Raw genomic sequence first — 20,024 nt, 5'->3', positions numbered from 1 at the left:
TCACTGTGTGTATTATCCTTATACAGTGACATCACTGGGTGTATTATCCCTGTACTGTGACAACACTGTGTATTATCCATGTACTGTGACATCACTGTGCGTATTTTGTCAGTACTGTGACATCACTGTGTGTATTATCTCTGTACTGTGACTTCACTGTGTGTATTATCTCTGTACTGTGACAACACAGTGTGTATTATTCCTGTACTGTGACATCACTGTGTACATTATCCATGTACTGTGACATCACTGAGTATTATCGCTACACTGTGACATCACTGTGTGTATTATTTCTGTACTGTGACATCACTGTGTATTATCTCTGTACTGTGACATCACTGGGTGCATTATCCCTGTACTGTGACAACACTGTGTATTATCTCTGTACTGTGACATCACTGTGTGTATTATACCCGTACTGTGACATCACTGTGTGAATTATCTTTGTACTGTGACATCACTGTGTGTATTATCTCTGTACTGTGACATCACTGTGTGTATTAGCTCTGTACTGTGACATCACTGTGTATTATCCCCTATACTGTGACATCACGGTGTGTATTATCCCTGTACTGTGACATCACTGTGTGTTTTATCTTTGTACTGTGACTTCACTGTGTGTATTATCTCTGTACAGTGACAACACTGTGTGTGTTATTCCTGTACTGTGACATCACTGAGTATTATCGCTACACTGTGACATCACTTTGTGTATTATCCTTATACAGTGACATCACGGTGTGTATTATCCCTGTACTGTGACATCGCTGTGTATTATCCATGTACTGTGACATCACTGTGTGTATTATCCATGTGCTATTATATCACTGTGTATTATCGCAGTACTGTGACATCACTGTGTGTATTATTTCTGTACTGTGATAGCACTGTGTGTATTATCCCTGTACTGTGACAACACTGTGTATTATCCCTGTACTGTGACATCACTGTGTGTATTATGTCTGTACTGTGACATCACTGTGTGTATTATCCCCTGTACTGTGACATCACTGTGTGTATTATGTCTGTACTGTGACATCACTGTGTGCATTATCCTTGTGCTGTAACATCACTGTGTATATTATCTCTGTACTGTGACAAGACTGTGTGTATTATTCCTGTACTGTGACATCACTGTGTACATTATCCATGTACTGTGACATCACTGAGTATTATCGCTACACTGTGACATCACTTTGTGTATTATCCTTATACAGTGACATCACTGGGTCTATTATCCCTGTACTGTGACATCGCTGTGTATTATCCATGTACTGTGACATCACTGTGTGTTTTATCCATGTGCTGTGATATCACTGTGTATTATCCCTGTACTGTGACATCGCTGTGTATTATCCATGTACTGTGACATCACTGTGTGTATTATCCTTGTACTGTGACAACACTTTGTGTATTATCCCTGTACTGTGACATCACTGTGTGTATTATCGCTGTACTGTGACATCACTGTGTACATTATCCCCGTACTGTGACATCACTGGGTATATTATCCCTGTACTGTGACATCACTGTGTGTATTATCTCCGTACTGTGACATCGCTGTGTATTATCCTTGTACTGTGACATCACTGTGTGTATTATCCCTGTACTGTAACATCACTGTGTGTATTATCCTTGTACTGTGACATGCCTGTGCGTACTATTCCTTTATTGTGATATGACTGTGTGTATTATCTATGTACTGTGACATCACTGTATATATTATTCCTGTACTAAGACATCACTGTGTGTATTACCTCTGTACTGTGAAACTACTGTGTATTATATCTGTAATGTGACATCACCAGGTATTATCTTTTTTCATTATCCCTGTACTGTGACATCACTGTGTGTATTATACTTGTGCTGTGACATCACTGTATGTATTATCCCTGTACTGTGACATCACTGGGTGTATTTGCTCTGTACTGTGACATCACTGTGTGTATTATACTTGTGCTGTGACATCACTGTGTGGTATCTCTGTACTGTGACATCACTGCGTGTATTATCTCTGTACTGTGACATCACTGTGTGTATTATCTCTGTACTGTGACATCACTGTGTATTATCCCCTATACTGTAACATCACTGTGTGTATTATCTCTGTACTGTGACATCACTGTGTGGTATCTCTGTACTGTGACATCACTGTGTGTATTATCTCTGTACTGTGACATCACTGTGTGTATTATACTTGTGCTGTGACATCACTGTATGTATTATCCCTGTACTGTGATATCACTGTGTGGTATCTCTGTACTGTGACATCACTGTGTGTATTATCTCTGTACTGTGACATCACTGTGTGTATTATACTTGTGCTGTGACATCACTGTATGTATTATCCCTGTACTGTGATATCACTGTGTGTATTATACTTGTGCTGTGACATCACTGTATGTATTATCCCTGTACTGTGATATCACTGTGTGGTATCTCTGTACTGTGACATCACTGTGTGTATTATCTCTGTGCTGTGACATCACTGTGTGTATTATACTTGTGCTGTGACATCACTGTGTGTATTATCTCTGTACTGTGACATCACTGGGTGTATTATACTTGTGCTGTGACATCACTGTATGTATTATCTCTGTACTGTGACATCACTGTATGTATTATCTCTTTACTGTGACATCACTGTGTGTATTATCTCTGTGCTGTGACATCACTGTGTGTATTATCTCTGTGCTGTGACATCACTGTGTGTATTATACTTGTGCTGTGACATCACTGTGTGTATTATCTCTGTACTGTGACATCACTGGGTGTATTATACTTGTGCTGTGACATCACTGTATGTATTATCTCTGTACTGTGACATCACTGTATGTATTATCTCTTTACTGTGACATCACTGTGTGTATTATCTCTGTGCTGTGACATCACTGTGTGTATTATACTTGTGCTGTGACATCACTTTATGTATTATCCCTGTACTGTGATATCACTGTGTGGTATCTCTGTACTGTGACATCACTGTGTGTATTATCTCTGTACTGTGACATCACTGTGTGTATTATCTCTGTACTGTGACATCACTGTGTGTATTATACTTGTGCTGTGACATCACTTTATGTATTATCCCTGTACTGTGATATCACTGTGTGGTATCTCTGTACTGTGACATCACTGTGTGTATTATCTCTGTGCTGTGACATCACTGTGTGTATTATACTTGTGCTGTGACATCACTGTATGTATTATCTCTGTACTGTGACATCACTGTATGTATTATCTCTTTACTGTGACATCACTGTGTGTATTATCTCTGTGCTGTGACATCACTGTGTGTATTATACTTGTGCTGTGACATCACTGTATGTATTATACCTGTACTGTTACATCACTGTGTGGTATCTCTGTACTGTGACATCACTGTATGTATTATCCCCTGTACTGTGTCATCACTGTATGTATTATCCCCTGTACTGTGACATCACTGTGTGTATTATCGCTACACTGTGACATCACTGTGTGTATTATCTCTGTACTGTGACATCACTATGTGTATTATACTTGTGCTGTGACATCACTGTATGTATTATCTCTGTACTGTGACATCACTGTATGTATTATCTCTGTACTGTGACATCACTGTGTGTATTATCTCTGTGCTGTGACATCACTGTATGTATTATCTCTGTACTGTGACATCACTATGTGTATTATACTTGTGCTGTGACATCACTGTATGTATTATCTCTGTACTGTGAGATCACTGTGTGTATTATCCCTGTACTGTGACATCACTGTATGTATTATCTCTGTACTGTGACATCACTTTATGTATTATCTCTGTGCTGTGACATCACTGTGCCCAGTGCAGGAGCGCTGCTGTCACGTGCTGCAGCAGTCACAGGCCCTCATCGTCCTTGTGCCCTCTCAGACTCACTGGCTGCAGCAGTCATGTGCCGCTCAGCAGTATCATTGTTGAGGCAAGTGATTGGCAGAGCGGTCATATGTACAATGATTGGCACATGACCGCTGCAGCTTCTTCAGGGCCCCGAGCAGCAAGGGTCCTTAGTGGGATATGGGGGGAGGGGTGCGTCCAATGGGTGAGCAGTGATTTATTTTTTTTCCTTACTCTAACTAGCGCGGCTGCAGGAGACGCTGACGTCATCACAGCAGCACATTTATCACTGCTTTTGTACTGGAAAGCTGTCACATTCTCCCTCCGGTAGGTAAGCGGGGTACAAAGTGACTCCGTGGCACCAATATTCTTAGGTGGTTTATGCGCTGCGCTAAGTAAACTATGCTTTCACCTCCTTAAGGCTTCTACCCACTAACGTTTTTTTTAACACTGCGATATCGCTGTGTTTTTTTTACTGCAGATGTCAGTGGGACTTTCTAATGTTAAAATCGCATCGCACAAAAATCGCAGAAGCGCAAAGTTGCGATTTTAACATTAGAAAGTCCCATTGACATGTGCAGTAAAAGAAACGCAGCGATATCGCAGCGTTAAAAACGTTAGTGGGTAAAAGCCCTCATACGTTTGTTGCATCTGGCAACACCTCTGCGTGCCAAATGGAAACTTTCTAGCCGTCAGCTATGATGTACACCGGTTTCATTATAGCAGATATGGTGGGCTGTGCACAACCCCTAACGCTAGGCTCCACCCTATTTTTGAAAAAAGTGGCTGGCCCCTGAGTATGAGCTAGAAAAGTCTCAACTTTGGCACTGCTTTTGCACTTTTTGGCACTTTTGCAGCTTCTGTGAAGCAGGGTCATGCGCTAGGCCAGCCCAGTAAGGGTGGTAATGGGGGCAACGTGTGGCCAGGCAGAGGTAGAGCTGTAATTGGTCCAAAGGGAACATCAGCTCCCAGCTTAAAAAACACAATTCATAATAAGACATGAAGAATTCCCAGGGACACGAATACTTTTCATTGGCCCCTTATAGAAGCAGGACTTAAGCAGAAATGTTGTTAGTCGCTTTGTACGGACTATTATAGCCTATACGATTGTAGTTCGGTTTTAGAATATCGATATTGGTGGGTGATCTGATCCCAAAGGCAATGTTCATACTCCATGTATGTAATGACCTCTCCTTCCGCTTGTGTAGAGCTTGTTGACCACTAGACGCCTCTACGACACAGAGAAGAGATTTCCCCCCGTTACCAGAGGGGGGCGCATTATTGGGGTGTGAGAAGCTGGATAGTCGTATTGATGAATTGTTCCCCACCGGGCTGTTCTGACCAGACTGTTAGGAGGTGTTGGGACCAGTCAATGGGGTCACACAAGGCCCCCAACAGACCACCAGTAAAGAGGAGTGTCTGACTATTGGTCGGTCCCCCCTAGTAGTGGTATGGAGGACAATGACAGCTCAGCTATATATTTAGGACATCCTGCAGCCACAGGATAAGAGGCAGGAGGATAATGCTCGGCCGCACACGTAAGGGGGTCACAGGAAGCCCCCACAACATTGTCACACTTTTGTGGCTGCCTGGTATCGAATATACACTCCTCCTAGGGGAGGGATGTTACTGACTATGAGTGTAGAGAATCATAGAATGTTAGAGTTGGAAGGGTCCTCCAGGGTCATCGGGTCCTCCAGGGTCATCGGGTCCAGCCCCCTGCTCAATGCAGGATCACTAAATCATCCCACACAGATGTATGTCCAGCCTCTAAAGACTTCCATTGAAGGAGAACTCCCCCCCCCTTCCCGTGGCAACCTGTTCCACTCATTGATCCCCCTCACTGTCTAATATCTAATCTGTGTCTCCTCCCTTTCAGTTTCATCCCATTGCTTCTAGTCTTTCCTTGTGCAGATGAGAATAGGGCTGATCCCTCTGCACTGTGACAGCCCTTCAGATATTTGTAGACAGCTATTAAAGGGGTTGTCCCATGAAAGCAAGTGGGATTAAGCACTTCTGTATGGCCATATTAATGCACTTTGTAATATACATCGTGCATTAAATATTGGCCATACAGAAGTTATACACTTACCCCCTCCGGTGTTGGCGTCCCTGTCTCCATGGCGCCGACCAAAGCCTTCTTCTCCTTCCATTAGACGCGCTTGTGCAGTCTGCTCTTCTGTTCTTCTGTTCTGTTGAATGGGGCCGCTCCAGCGTGCTCGCGCTGCACAGGTCTTCTGCGCATGCGCAGAAGACCACTCCAGCGCGAGCACGCCGGAGTGGCCCCATTCAACAGAACAGAAGAGCAGACTGTGCAAGCGCATCTAATGGAAGGAGAAGAAGGCTTCGGTCGGCGCCATGGAGACAGGGACGCCAACACCGGAGGGGGTAAGTGTATAACTTCTGTATGGCCAATATTTAATGCATGATATATATTACAAAGTGCATTTATATGGCCATACTGAAGTGCTTAACCCCACTTGTATTCGTGGGACAACCCCTTTAAGTCTCCTCTCAGCCTTCTCTTCTGCTAAACATTCCCAGATCCTTTAACCGTTCCTCATAGGACATGATTTGCAGACCGCTCACCATCCTGGTAACTCTTCTCTGAACTTGCTCCAGTTTGTCTATGTCTTTTTTAAAGTGGGGTGCCCAGAACTGGACCCAGTATTCCAGATGAGGTCTGACTAAGGAAGAGTAGAGGGGATAATGACCTCATGTGATCTAGACTCTGTGCTTCTCTTAATGCATCCCAGAATTGTGTTTGCCTTTTTGGCTGCTGCATCACATTGTTGACTCATGTTCAGTCTATGATCTATTAGTATACCCAAGTCTTTTTCACATGTGTTGCTGCTTAGCCCAATTCCTCCCATTCTGTATGTGCTTTCTTCATTTTTCTTGCCCAGATGTAGGACTTTGCATTTCTCCTTGTTAAATACCCTTCTGTTAGTCGCTGCCCCCTGTACAAGCTTTTCTAGATCTTTTTCAATCCTCTCTCTCTTCCCTAGTGTTAGCTATCCCTCCTAGGTTTGTGTTGTCGGCAAATTTGATCAGTTTCCCCACAATTCCCCCCTCCATATCATTTATAACAATGTTGACCAACACTGGGCCCAGGACAGAGCCTTGTGGTCCCCACTTGATACATTCGTCCACTTGGATGTGCAGCCATTTATGACCACTCTTTGAGTACGATCACTCAGCCAGCTGTGAATCCACACATATATATATATATATTTATTTATTACTTCTAGGGGATGTTACTTTCAATGAGTGTGTTATATATACTCCCTATATGGGAGGGATGTTACAGACAATGAGTCTATGTATATTTCTCCTAAGCAAAGGATTAGTTTTGATGATGAGTATAATTAGGTGTAAATAACCGTTCTGCGCAGTAAGGGTTCTTCACATAGGCACAGCGTGGCCGAAAATCGCATGACAAGAGACTGCCGTGACCAAGTCATGGCTGCATCTCCCGTTTATGCACCTGTTCAGAGGGCCCAGGTTCGGTGAGTATACCGTCAGGCAGGGGGAGAGAGTTGAACTCTTCTAAATTCCCACCCCTTTCACTCCCCCTCTCCGCCACTTGCTGGTTGTTTGCAATGGGTGGGGGTGGGATGGGGTGTGAGCTAGTGTGCTAATCTCCCGCCTTGCCCCGCCCCTCCCTCTGCCGACAAGAGTTAGGGGGCAGAGAGGAGGAGGGGGGAAAGTTTAGCAGCGCCGCTGCTAAACTCCCTCTCACTTCCCTTCTCCGGCAGCTGTCATAGGCTCCCATAGGAATCTATGGAAACGGCCGGCATATTCCGTCTGGAAAAGATAGTTCCAGAACCGGCATTTTTACGCACCGGGAGAACACCCATCTGAATTGATTCTTTGGAAACCAATGCATCAGAGGGGTCATGTATATTGTCCGACTGTGAAAACGCGGCTGATATACGCTCATGTGACTGAAGCTTAAGGGCGTAAATAGTGGATCCAGGCAATCTACTCGAATTGACATTCAGACCTCCCGAGAACCGTAGGGGGATATTTTAGGTTCAGCTCTTCATATAATGCAGAGCGAAATGAAAATTTATCACCACTAAATTGTAGAAAGGAGAACTCTCAACAAACTGATACCGTGTAATGCTGAGGGCGGAGCCTGACACCAGTTCTCTTTTTGGTATATCATAAACCCCTCTGTCACAATCCTGTATCGCTCTATGGGTTGTCGTATAGAAGTAGGAGCACACCTCAGGTGTAGGGGGACCTATAGGCCCATTTACATGGGCCGATGATCGCTATAAGATCGCTCAAACAACAGTTTGAGTGACAGCTTTGAGCGATCATTTTGCATAAACTATTAATTAGTAACTCAGCTACATAATAGCAAGTAAGTGTGCAAATGAAGCCTTGGCTGAAAGCAGTTAATGGCTCGAGGGCTCTTATCTGCTTTCAGCTCCTTTGTTCCCCACCGGGAAACAATGCTATCAGCACTCCCCATGGGGAACTGCTGATAAGGCTGAACGACGATTTTTAGATTGGACTGAATTTAATGATCAGCTAGCGATGCACGAAAAGTGGATGATGGGCGCGCGTTTAGACGATTAGCGATTTTTTTTAGCAATCATCGGCTGGTGTAAATGGGCCTTTAGTGACCCCATGCTCCATACACACTTTACTTATCTCTTGCAAGTAGTACTTAAGAAGGTTGCACAGTTAAAGGGACGCGGTTTCACCCATTTATTGGATAGATGAAAGCTGATGGATTGTATAGGTCCGACTGCTGGGACCCACGGGCATGCCGCCAATAGAGGCAAACCACGAGGCTGCTATGGGGTCCTGTGCTGAATGGCCCTGCCCAACTGGCTGAACTCTTATTCTCCGAACCATAGCTGCTTCTACCAGTAGGCAGTAGGCCGCCAATCCCAGGATGCCAGCATATTTAATAAAGTAAGAAAAAACATACTCCCATTCCTTGGTCGCTGCTCCTCCTGCCGCTGTAGTTGGCGCCCTTTACCAGGAAGTGCCCTGTTGACTTCCTGGTTGAGTAATCACATGACGCAACACACGTGATTGCTGCAGGAATCCCAGGCCAGAACATCAGCGACGCACTTGAACGGCGCCGACTACAGAGGTAGTGACCAAGAAAGGTGAATATGGTCATTTTTGAAAAAACATTATTGCATATAGGGGGAACAAGGGTCCCAATTCTAAGTTTTGCTTCGGGTCCCATGAGTTCATTGTATGCCGCTGCTGTGACCCCCACCATTCTTCAGAATGGGCGGTCCTGTTTTCCCCACTTCTGGTTACTGCAGGATTGCCGAATACTATAGCTCGCCCAGACCCATTTACATGAATAGAGCGGGGGCGGACATAGAGAATGCATTAAGCTGAATCATCGTGTGTCTGCGCTGTTTACACGTATGTCTTATGTCTGTGAACAGGTGAAGTCTGCTGCTACGACCAGACGCAGAACAGAATATCTATTGCAGATGGAGACTCCTGTTGTGGGGGTGACCCGTACTCAACGGCCGGACCCCAGATCTGCTGTGGAGCGTCGCTCCATGATGGACTTACTCAGCGTTGCTGTGGTGGGAGAATAATTCCACCAGACTTCATCTGCTGCGGTGACGAAGAGGAGGGATCTGCGTACCGGCGATCGCTGGGTATGTGAGCACACGTTAATGCTTTCTTATGTAAGACATTGCGCACATGAAAACACACATGCAGTCAGGAAATGCTGAGTTGGGATGCTCACATATCCCTAGAAGCAAAAGTCTGGACACACTAGTAAACTGGTTTAATTAGGAGAAAATTAGCTTCCAATGTGTGAAAGTAGTAACTGGGAGGGAGGCAGCAGTTTTTGGTAGAGGAGATGTTCTCAGCAGCCATTTTGAACTCCACCATATTTAATTCAGCTCAGGTTTTTCAAGTGGGAAGGGGTCATGTGATATATCAGTCTTGACTAGAATTGACTGGGGATGTCAGTTTTGCCCTATATTTCCAAGTTTAGGAGGGCTTGTATTATAGGGCCTTTTATCATTGGCGGATCACTTAGCGGTAAGAAGTTCCTGCGGATGTCACAGGATTCCATATTCCCATCTGTACTCAGTGGGGACAGCGTGTTCCCACATTACTTGCCACAAGATGGCGCACCTCTGCACTTTGCTGTGGCTTTACGCAGATGGCTGGATGTACAATCCCCTCGGCACTGGGTTGGGCATAGAGTTACGGTAGAATGGCTGCCAAGGTCTCCGGACTTATTGCCTTTAAACTTTTTATCACTGGGGCCATTTATAGTCACTTGTGTATGCAGAAAAATACACAATATGGTTCACCTGAAACAGCGAATCCTACAGCGCTGCGAAGAAATATCACCTGCAGGTCTTCAATGTGTTCATGAGGACCGGATTAAACATTTAAACAAGTGCTTCCAGCAGAATGGTGGGTGCATCAAACTCAGCATGTAAAGCACTTTGTGAAACTTTGCTCTCACTTAAATCCTAAACAAGTAAATTTAGGGCAAAACTGACACTTCTAGTGTGTTTCTGAGTCAATTCTAGCCAAGACCAACACATCACATGACTTCTTCCCATTTGAAAAACCTGAGCTGAATTCAATATAGCAGATTTCAAAATAGCTGCCAAAAACGTCTTCTTCCTCAAAAAAATGCAGTTTCCCCCCAATTAATACTTTCATACATTGGAAGTTAATTTTCTCTAAATTACACTTAAATGGGCGTGTTCAGACTTTTGCATCTGTTCCTGCATAATGAGTACAACGAGGGTAGTAATAGTGCTCCCTGTACCTCCAGTATTGTACTTTGCCTCCATAGCGTTCGCGTTACTGCATGTCCTGTACACACAGCGCAGATGCCGTGGAGGGGATGTCAGAGGTCGGAGCCTTTGGTAATCAGCGGCAGCCAGACCGGAGCTCCGGAGGGAGTACTTTCTGCTGGTTCTAATGATCTGTTTCAGCACAAAATCACTATAACTGGTCATTATGGAAGTGGTCAGAGGGATCTGGTGCTGCCGGACCCTCCTGATATCAGACCGAAAGATGCACACACTTTTTTGTAAGATTTTTTTCTTGCAAAATAGTGCGCCTTCTAGTCCAAAAAATATGGTAAAACGTCCCATAACCCCCTTACAAACTGTCCTTACATTCCTGCCGACCTGTGGGCCAGAAGGCCAACGTTTAACAAAGTCTGTTGCCAAGTTGGGTCTGTGGGTTATCTGCGGTTACGGGACCCAACGTTCATATTTCCCACATGCAACAGTCGATGATCGTCCGGAGTGCCACCAACTGACATTACAATCTAATGTCCACATTTCAAACACACACAATAGAACAAAATTCTTCATAGAACGGCAGGTAACCGATCAGCATGCAGGGGGTATCTGAGGGGCTTCCATGTATGTGCCACATGTGCACCAACAAACCATTCTGCCTTTGCCTGGACATTGAGATAGCAACAGACCTTTTCCACCTGGTGAAGTCTGTGCAGTACCCTTCTGCCCAACTAAACTCTTGGATGGTGCTGATTTTCCTTGTGGAGATCCATCTGGTGTTGGAAGTCTTACCGGCAATGCTCCCTTGGAAAAGATATGCAAATTAGCTCTCCAGGCGGCAGAAAACTAGCGCCACCTATAGGTAACTGCCTGTAAGTTGGTACCTGACTCATTAAAGAGCTTTGTTCCACCATACAGACAATACTGATCATATCTGAGCCCAAGGCCCTACTGCTGCTAGGTGACAGTACTAACTACTGAGCCACCATGTGGTAAAAAAAGTATGAAAATATTCTTTGGGTTTTTTTTCAAAACATCTTCTCAAAAATATAAAAAACTTTATCAAAAAATTATTTATAAAATCAAAACAATTTCACACCAACTTTGCACATTTCTTCAATGGCTCATAGAAAGCAGTTGCAACAGTGACACCTGCAGGTCATACCAAGGTCCTGCACGCTGGGAAAAGTACACTAATCAGAGGGAAGACAATAAGAATGCTGACTGCCATAAGTGGAGCTTTCTTCATATTAGCATTATCTGATTTTATGTATATTTTTCTGCTCGTGTCAGTACAATTATCGCAGACCTCCCGGCGCCTGAAATACCGTGGCGCTGAGTTGTTTAAACACCGCGCTGAATGGCGTCCTTTAACAAAGTAACATTGATTTGACTTTCTCCCACCAAATCAGATCTCCTTTGTTCCCGGTTCAGTTGTCTTTGTCAATATGTATTTTATAAATGGAGTGAATTAACAGATGCTGCCGGAGGAGAACTGCTGGGGCAGCATTTAGGTTTTACTGCTCTCCATGGGCGGATGAGCCGCGAACGAGTGGAATACAAGCGCCCTGGGAGAAGACGCTCTGCACACCGGCTCCAGAATGAGTGTGCCTGGGTATATACACCTATCGACCCGCCGCTACTACTGGATATAGTCACGGAGGTCTGCGCCAGCTCACACGGCAGCTGATATGCTGGGAAGTAGGTACCGGCTCGTAACCCTGCAGGATAGCATCACCTCTCCGTGAGTCTTTACCGGGAAATTACCCCTAAATTTCCCCTCCAAGCAAAAATCTCTGCCCCCCCCCCCCCCCTCCCCCTTCTGTAGGCATTAACCTATATATTTACATTAAGGGGACCGACGCCGAGAACCGACCACCGGAAAACATCTACGACTGCGGTCATACGGTAATGCTGAATGTTACTGGTTGAAAGAAACTGAATATCATTTATTACTATTATAACACACTTTATAATATTAGAAAGAAAATAGAAAAATTATAAAATAAAAATACAATTCTAAAAATATCGAGTTATAACAAGAATAATGGTAAAATGCTAAAAATATCATTTTATAAAATAAATAGAACGTTAGAAAATAGAAGAAATAGAACAAAAATAAAATTCAGAAAGGTATTACAAAATGATGGTCTAGAGGTTAAAGGGGGTTTTTGCCCTCCTCTTCACTGATGACTTATCCTCTAGGCTCCATCCATCAGTTGATCGTCCGGCCCATCCCCAGTGCAGCGGTCAGACGTTGTGCACTGCCGCGCTGTTACTCCACTTACCGATCCCCTCATGGTTAGGACGTCACATCCAGTCCGATCTGGGAGGAGCAAGAACTGAAGGAGCATACTTTCTTCCCTGTCTGCTGATGACAATGTCTGTCACTGGACAGCAGGGTGGATGACCAGCTGATAGACGGTGATCCCGAGCGATGGACCCCAATCCATCAACTACTGATGGCCTAATCAGAGAATATGTCATCAGGATTCCTGGTGGGCTAGGGTATAGTAGAGGTTAATGCCTGCATCCCTGCTGGTCTGGGATAGTGAAGATGGTTAGAGACCACCTGTCTATCCTCGGGTCGGCGGGGTCAGCATAGCTTTGCAGCTACAGACCTGCTTTCCTTTTGTTCCTGCTGACTACAATGACCCTGTACCGAGTCCTATTAGACTGAGCTCCCATTACATTGAATCTGTCAAGTGGGCGGTTCTCCACAGCTCACTGTCAATGGATGATATCAGCTTGATTTACAGATTGAAAACGCCTGGAGCAGAATCTAATGGGATTCGGTAAGACGAAACTGAGGCGAGTAGGAACTACAGAGAATCTGCAATGTAGCGAACAGGACTGCGGCTGCCGGCCCTGCTGACCTGAGGACATGACCGGTCCTCTTTAAATGCTAATTTCCATCTTCCATGGAGGTCTGACATCTAGGATAGAAGCAACCACAGCGCTCGCTTGGTCCTGCGATCCCTTCAGGTCTTTCAAGTGATTGGGGCTTCCTGCAGTTCCCCTCATCACCTGATGGCTGCTGGTGTCGCTGTACAGAGAACAGATGGGAATAACAGTATTACATGGGAGCTATATGGCAGTATTATGTGGGCTCTTTAAGGGATGCCATATATTACATGGGAAGCAGTATTCTTTGGGCACAATATGAAGGTATAACTATATTATGTCATCTGTCTGGAGATGGCTAGTGGAGGGTCCTTCTTGGCTCGGTGTTCAGCCTGGACTGTAATATGTGCTTCACACTGGGTCCATATGTGTAACATGGGCCCTGAGTCAGCTTAAACTGAGTTGGGGCATTGCCCCAGCAAGAACCCGTTAGTTCCAAAATCTGCAGTTTCCTCTCCCTCAGTGCCGCCACCCACCAGCCTCCTCCCACATATATTAGTAGTGGCCCGCCTCTGGGTCCGGGGTGGCAGTTGGATAGAATACACGGTAGGGCTCTGTTCACATCATGTTTGAGTCTTCCATCACACATATACAGCTGGAGGTATTCAGGTGACATAAAGTTATCCCTTATCTGCAGGACCCCAACGATCCCCAAAACAGGGATCCAGTGTACCCCGGGAGACTGGCAAAAACAAATGGAGCAGCGACATGCATGCTTGGCCACCACTACATGCATTTCAGTGAGAGCGCTGCAGATTGCCGAGCGCTTCAACTCGGCCATTTTCGGTGCTCCCATTGAAATGAATAGAGCTGTGGCCGAACATGTGTGATACCACTCCATTCATTCTGCCAGTCTTTCAGGAGATATGGGACCCCCGTTTTGGCCATCAGTGGGGGTCCTCACTGTAGAGGGTTCAGATACCCTGTAGTAAGGAGGACGGTTGACATAGGACCTCCATTCTTGAGATCTGCAGGGGTCTCAGCGGTGAGACCCACAAGGATCGTCACGTTATCCCCTGTCCTGTAGATATTCTGTGGATCGGGAATAACTTGTAATTGTGGTACAACCCCTTTAATGTCCCTGGGATACGCCTTTAACCAATGCATACCTCCCATGCCATGCTCCAGTGGGGGGTCCTATATAGGTACATTGCACATCAGCCATTGGCTTCCACTGTAAACAAACAAAGGGTTTCCACATAGTTTACGTGTTCTTATGCGGCTTCTATACAGTATACTGCAATATAACAACTTGATGGAGAACGAGGCGCACGCTCTTTTGGCTTCTGTTGGGTGAATGGAGCTCTATGCATATGCTTGGGTTATACGCTGTAAGCTCTTACTGGTGCAAACGCCAAACATATAGCTCAAGTCTGGAGGTGGGCCGTTTTTTTCCTTAGGGAGAGACTCTAGAAGGTGTGAAGAGACTTATAAGGCCATGCAAGCTCCTCTGGGTAATATGCAAATGGAAAGATGGAACAATACCTCTACAGCGCCACCTATTGGAAGGCAGCATTCCTGAAAGTCAGTATCTGTGACTGGGAATATAAGTCAAAGCCAGAACATAAGGCTCAAAAGTGATGTGACGGAGCCTAAGAGACTCGGCTAAATTATTAGTCATGGCATAGATAATCGAGTTCTATTTTCCGGACGGCACATTACCGGCATCCTGTGTGACTTGTTTTATTGGAAGAGGCAGAATCATTGGAATTTCACTGCACCTATTATTTTTTTACAGCCTTAAATTCATTGCTGATGTTTATTTCCCTAATTCATTGTATTAAATACCTCTAATGGGTTTGTAGAGAGACGAGCGCGAAAAACTGCTGTAAACTGCTAAAACAAATAATAGGCTATTTACCCTGACATTAACACAACAGCTTTATTACTGGGTGGATCTGGGAAAATGGATTTAGAAATGTAATGATATTACACTGCTCTGCGGTATGGCAGGAGGTGATATATGTCAGCTGCGGCCGCAGTGTACACTATGCTGACAGAAGTATTGGCCCCCCAGCAGTGCGGCACGGTCCGGTGATGTGTGAGCATTAGGTATAAAGGAGAGGATCACACAGGAGACCCCAATACAGAAACCAGATGCCCCCAGGTGTAGAGCTGACAACGGCGTCTGGTGGGGGGATGTCACCAGGTGTAGAGCTGACAACGGGGTATGTTGGGGGGATGTCACCAGATGTAGAGCTGACAACGGGGTCTGGTGGGATGTCATCAGGTGTAGAGCTTACAGCGGGATCTGGTGGTGGGATGTCACCAGGTGTAGAGCTGACAACAGGGTCTAGCGGGGGAATGTCACCAGGTGTAGAGCTGACAACGGGGTCTGGTGGTGGGATGTCACCAAGTGTAGAGCTTACAACGGGATCTGGTGGTGGGATGTCAACAGGTGTAGAGCTGACAAAGGGATCTGGTGCTGGGATGTCACCAGGTGTAGAGCTGACGACGGGGTCTGGTGGTGGGATGTCACCAGGTCTAGAGCTGACAACGGGGTCTGGTGGTGGGATGTCACCAAGTGTAGAGCTGACAACGGGGTCTGGTGGGGGAATGTCACCAGGTGTAGAGCTGACAACGGGGTCTGGTGGTGGTATGTCACCAAGTGTAGAGCTGACAACAGGGTCTGGTGGCGGGATGTCACCAGGTATAGAGCTGACAACGGAGTCTGGTGGGGGGATGTCACCCTGTATAGAGCTGACAACGGGGTCTGGTGGGGGGATGTCACCCTGTATAGAGCTTACAACGGGGTCTGGTGGGAGGATGTCACTGGGTGTAGAGCTGACAACGGGGTCTGGTGGTGGGATGTCACCAAGTATAGAGCTGACAACGGGGTCTGGTGGGGGAATGTCACCAGGTGTAGAGCTGACAACGGGGTCTGGTGGTGGGATGTCACCAAGTGTAGAGCTGACAACGGGGTCTGGTGGGGGAATGTCACCAGGTGTAGATCTGACAACGGGGTCTGGTGGTGGGATGTCACCAAGTGTAGAGCTGACAACAGGGTCTGGTGAGGGGATGTCACCAGGTAGAGAGCTGACAACAGGGTCTGGTGGCGGGATGTCACCAGGTATAGAGCTGACAACGGGGTCTGGTGGGGGGATGTCACCCTGTATAGAGCTGACAACGGGGTCTGGTGGGGGGATGTCACCCTGTATAGAGCTTACAACAGGGTCTGGTGGGAGGATGTCACTGGGTGTAGAGCTGACAACGGGGTCTGGTGGTGGGATGTCACCAAGTATAGAGCTGACAACGGGGTCTGGTGGGGGAATGTCACCAGGTGTAGAGCTGACAACGGGGTCTGGTGGTGGGATGTCACCAGGTGTAGAGCTGACAACGGGGTATGTTGGGGGGATGTCACCAGATGTAGAGCTGACAACGGGGTCTGGTGGGATGTCATCAGGTGTAGAGCTTACAGCGGGATCTGGTGGTGGGATGTCACCAGGTGTAGAGCTGACAACAGGGTCTAGCGGGGGAATGTCACCAGGTGTAGAGCTGACAACGGGGTCTGGTGGTGGGATGTCACCAAGTGTAGAGCTTACAACGGGATCTGGTGGTGGGATGTCAACAGGTGTAGAGCTGACAAAGGGATCTGGTGCTGGGATGTCATCAGGTGTAGAGCTGACGACGGGGTCTGGTGGTGGGATGTCACCAGGTCTAGAGCTGACAACGGGGTCTGGTGGTGGGATGTCACCAAGTGTAGAGCTGACAACGGGGTCTGGTGGGGGAATGTCACCAGGTGTAGAGCTGACAACGGGGTCTGGTGGTGGTATGTCACCAAGTGTAGAGCTGACAACAGGGTCTGGTGAGGGGATGTCACCAGGTAGAGAGCTGACAACAGGGTCTGGTGGCGGGATGTCACCAGGTATAGAGCTGACAACGGGGTCTGGTGGGGGGATGTCACCCTGTATAGAGCTGACAACGGGGTCTGGTGGGGGGATGTCACCCTGTATAGAGCTTACAACGGGGTCTGGTGGGAGGATGTCACTGGGTGTAGAGCTGACAACGGGGTCTGGTGGTGGGATGTCACCAAGTATAGAGCTGACAACGGGGTCTGGTGGGGGAATGTCACCAGGTGTAGAGCTGACAACGGGGTCTGGTGGTGGGATGTCACCAAGTGTAGAGCTGACAACGGGGTCTGGTGGGGGAATGTCACCAGGTGTAGAGCTGACAACGGGGTCTGGTGGTGGGATGTCACCAAGTGTAGAGCTGACAACAGGGTCTGGTGAGGGGATGTCACCAGGTAGAGAGCTGACAACAGGGTCTGGTGGCGGGATGTCACCAGGTATAGAGCTGACAACGGGGTCTGGTGGGGGGATGTCACCCTGTATAGAGCTGACAACGGGGTCTGGTGGGGGGATGTCACCCTGTATAGAGCTTACAACAGGGTCTGGTGGGAGGATGTCACTGGGTGTAGAGCTGACAACGGGGTCTGGTGGTGGGATGTCACCAAGTATAGAGCTGACAACGGGGTCTGGTGGGGGAATGTCACCAGGTGTAGAGCTGACAACGGGGTCTGGTGGTGGGATGTCACCAGGTGTAGAGCTGACAACGGGGTATGTTGGGGGGATGTCACCAGATGTAGAGCTGACAACGGGGTCTGGTGGGATGTCATCAGGTGTAGAGCTTACAGCGGGATCTGGTGGTGGGATGTCACCAGGTGTAGAGCTGACAACAGGGTCTAGCGGGGGAATGTCACCAGGTGTAGAGCTGACAACGGGGTCTGGTGGTGGGATGTCACCAAGTGTAGAGCTTACAACGGGATCTGGTGGTGGGATGTCAACAGGTGTAGAGCTGACAAAGGGATCTGGTGCTGGGATGTCATCAGGTGTAGAGCTGACGACGGGGTCTGGTGGTGGGATGTCACCAGGTCTAGAGCTGACAACGGGGTCTGGTGGTGGGATGTCACCAAGTGTAGAGCTGACAACGGGGTCTGGTGGGGGAATGTCACCAGGTGTAGAGCTGACAACGGGGTCTGGTGGTGGTATGTCACCAAGTGTAGAGCTGACAACAGGGTCTGGTGAGGGGATGTCACCAGGTAGAGAGCTGACAACAGGGTCTGGTGGCGGGATGTCACCAGGTATAGAGCTGACAACGGGGTCTGGTGGGGGGATGTCACCCTGTATAGAGCTGACAACGGGGTCTGGTGGGGGGATGTCACCCTGTATAGAGCTTACAACGGGGTCTGGTGGGAGGATGTCACTGGGTGTAGAGCTGACAACGGGGTCTGGTGGTGGGATGTCACCAAGTATAGAGCTGACAACGGGGTCTGGTGGGGGAATGTCACCAGGTGTAGAGCTGACAACGGGGTCTGGTGGTGGGATGTCACCAAGTGTAGAGCTGACAACGGGGTCTGGTGGGGGAATGTCACCAGGTGTAGAGCTGACAACGGGGTCTGGTGGTGGGATGTCACCAAGTGTAGAGCTGACAACAGGGTCTGGTGAGGGGATGTCACCAGGTAGAGAGCTGACAACAGGGTCTGGTGGCGGGATGTCACCAGGTATAGAGCTGACAACGGGGTCTGGTGGGGGGATGTCACCCTGTATAGAGCTGACAACGGGGTCTGGTGGGGGGATGTCACCCTGTATAGAGCTTACAACAGGGTCTGGTGGGAGGATGTCACTGGGTGTAGAGCTGACAACGGGGTCTGGTGGTGGGATGTCACCAAGTATAGAGCTGACAACGGGGTCTGGTGGGGGAATGTCACCAGGTGTAGAGCTGACAACGGGGTCTGGTGGTGGGATGTCACCAAGTGTAGAGCTGACAACAGGGTCTGGTGAGGGGATGTCACCAGGTAGAGAGCTGACAACAGGGTCTGGTGAGGGGATGTCACCAGGTAGAGAGCTGACAACGGGGTCTGGTGGGGGGATGTCACCCTGTATAGAGCTTACAACGGGGTCTGGTGGGAGGATGTCACCGGGTGTAGAGCTGACAACGGGGTCTGGTGGTGGGATGTCACCAAGTATAGAGCTGACAATGGGGTCTGGTGGGGGATGTCAACGGGGTCTGGTGGGGGGATTTCACCAACCAATCAGTACAGGACATCGCAGCTTCTGGACCTTCCAGAGTCCACTGTTGGTCATGTTATTGGGAGATGGAAGCCATCTGGTGTGTGCGGTGCCGCCGCATTCAGGGAAACCTCGTAAACTGACAGAACGTGGGCAACGAAGCCTTGTGCGAGCTGTGAAGACATCACGCAAATCGTCTGCCCTCCCTCAGGAGGTCTCACGGGCCATTGCTACACCGATTAGCACAATGACAATCCGTAGAGAAATGCATACGAAGGGTTACGAGTAGAGATGAGCGAGCACACTCGTCCGAGCTTGATGCTCATTCGAGTATGAGGGTGACCGCCCACTACAGTTTTTTTTCACTGCGAAATTCGCAGGGTTTCTTTTTCTGCAGGGGTTTATGGCACTTGTAATGTTAAAATCGCGATCGCACAAAATCGTGATTTTGCGGTAAATAGCAATTTGGCGCTATCGCAATTT

At 47.4% G+C, this 20,024-nt stretch overlaps 1 protein-coding gene across 1 annotated transcript in view; it reads left to right on the top strand.

Moving 5' to 3' along the window:
* Positions 1-20,024, top strand: part of USH2A (usherin) — a 903,954-nt gene that overhangs the window by 694,922 nt on the left and 189,008 nt on the right. The window contains exon 48 of the mRNA XM_066594449.1: positions 9,283-9,504. Within this exon, the coding sequence (XP_066450546.1) occupies positions 9,283-9,504 (222 nt within the window). The remainder of the gene's footprint in view (positions 1-9,282; positions 9,505-20,024) is intronic.

The sequence above is a fragment of the Eleutherodactylus coqui genome, chromosome 3 (assembly GCF_035609145.1).
Source record: "Eleutherodactylus coqui strain aEleCoq1 chromosome 3, aEleCoq1.hap1, whole genome shotgun sequence".
Lineage (NCBI taxonomy): Eukaryota > Metazoa > Chordata > Amphibia > Anura > Eleutherodactylidae > Eleutherodactylus > Eleutherodactylus coqui.
The sequence above is the reverse complement of the archived record's forward strand: the minus strand, read 5'-3'. Positions and strand labels throughout refer to the sequence as shown.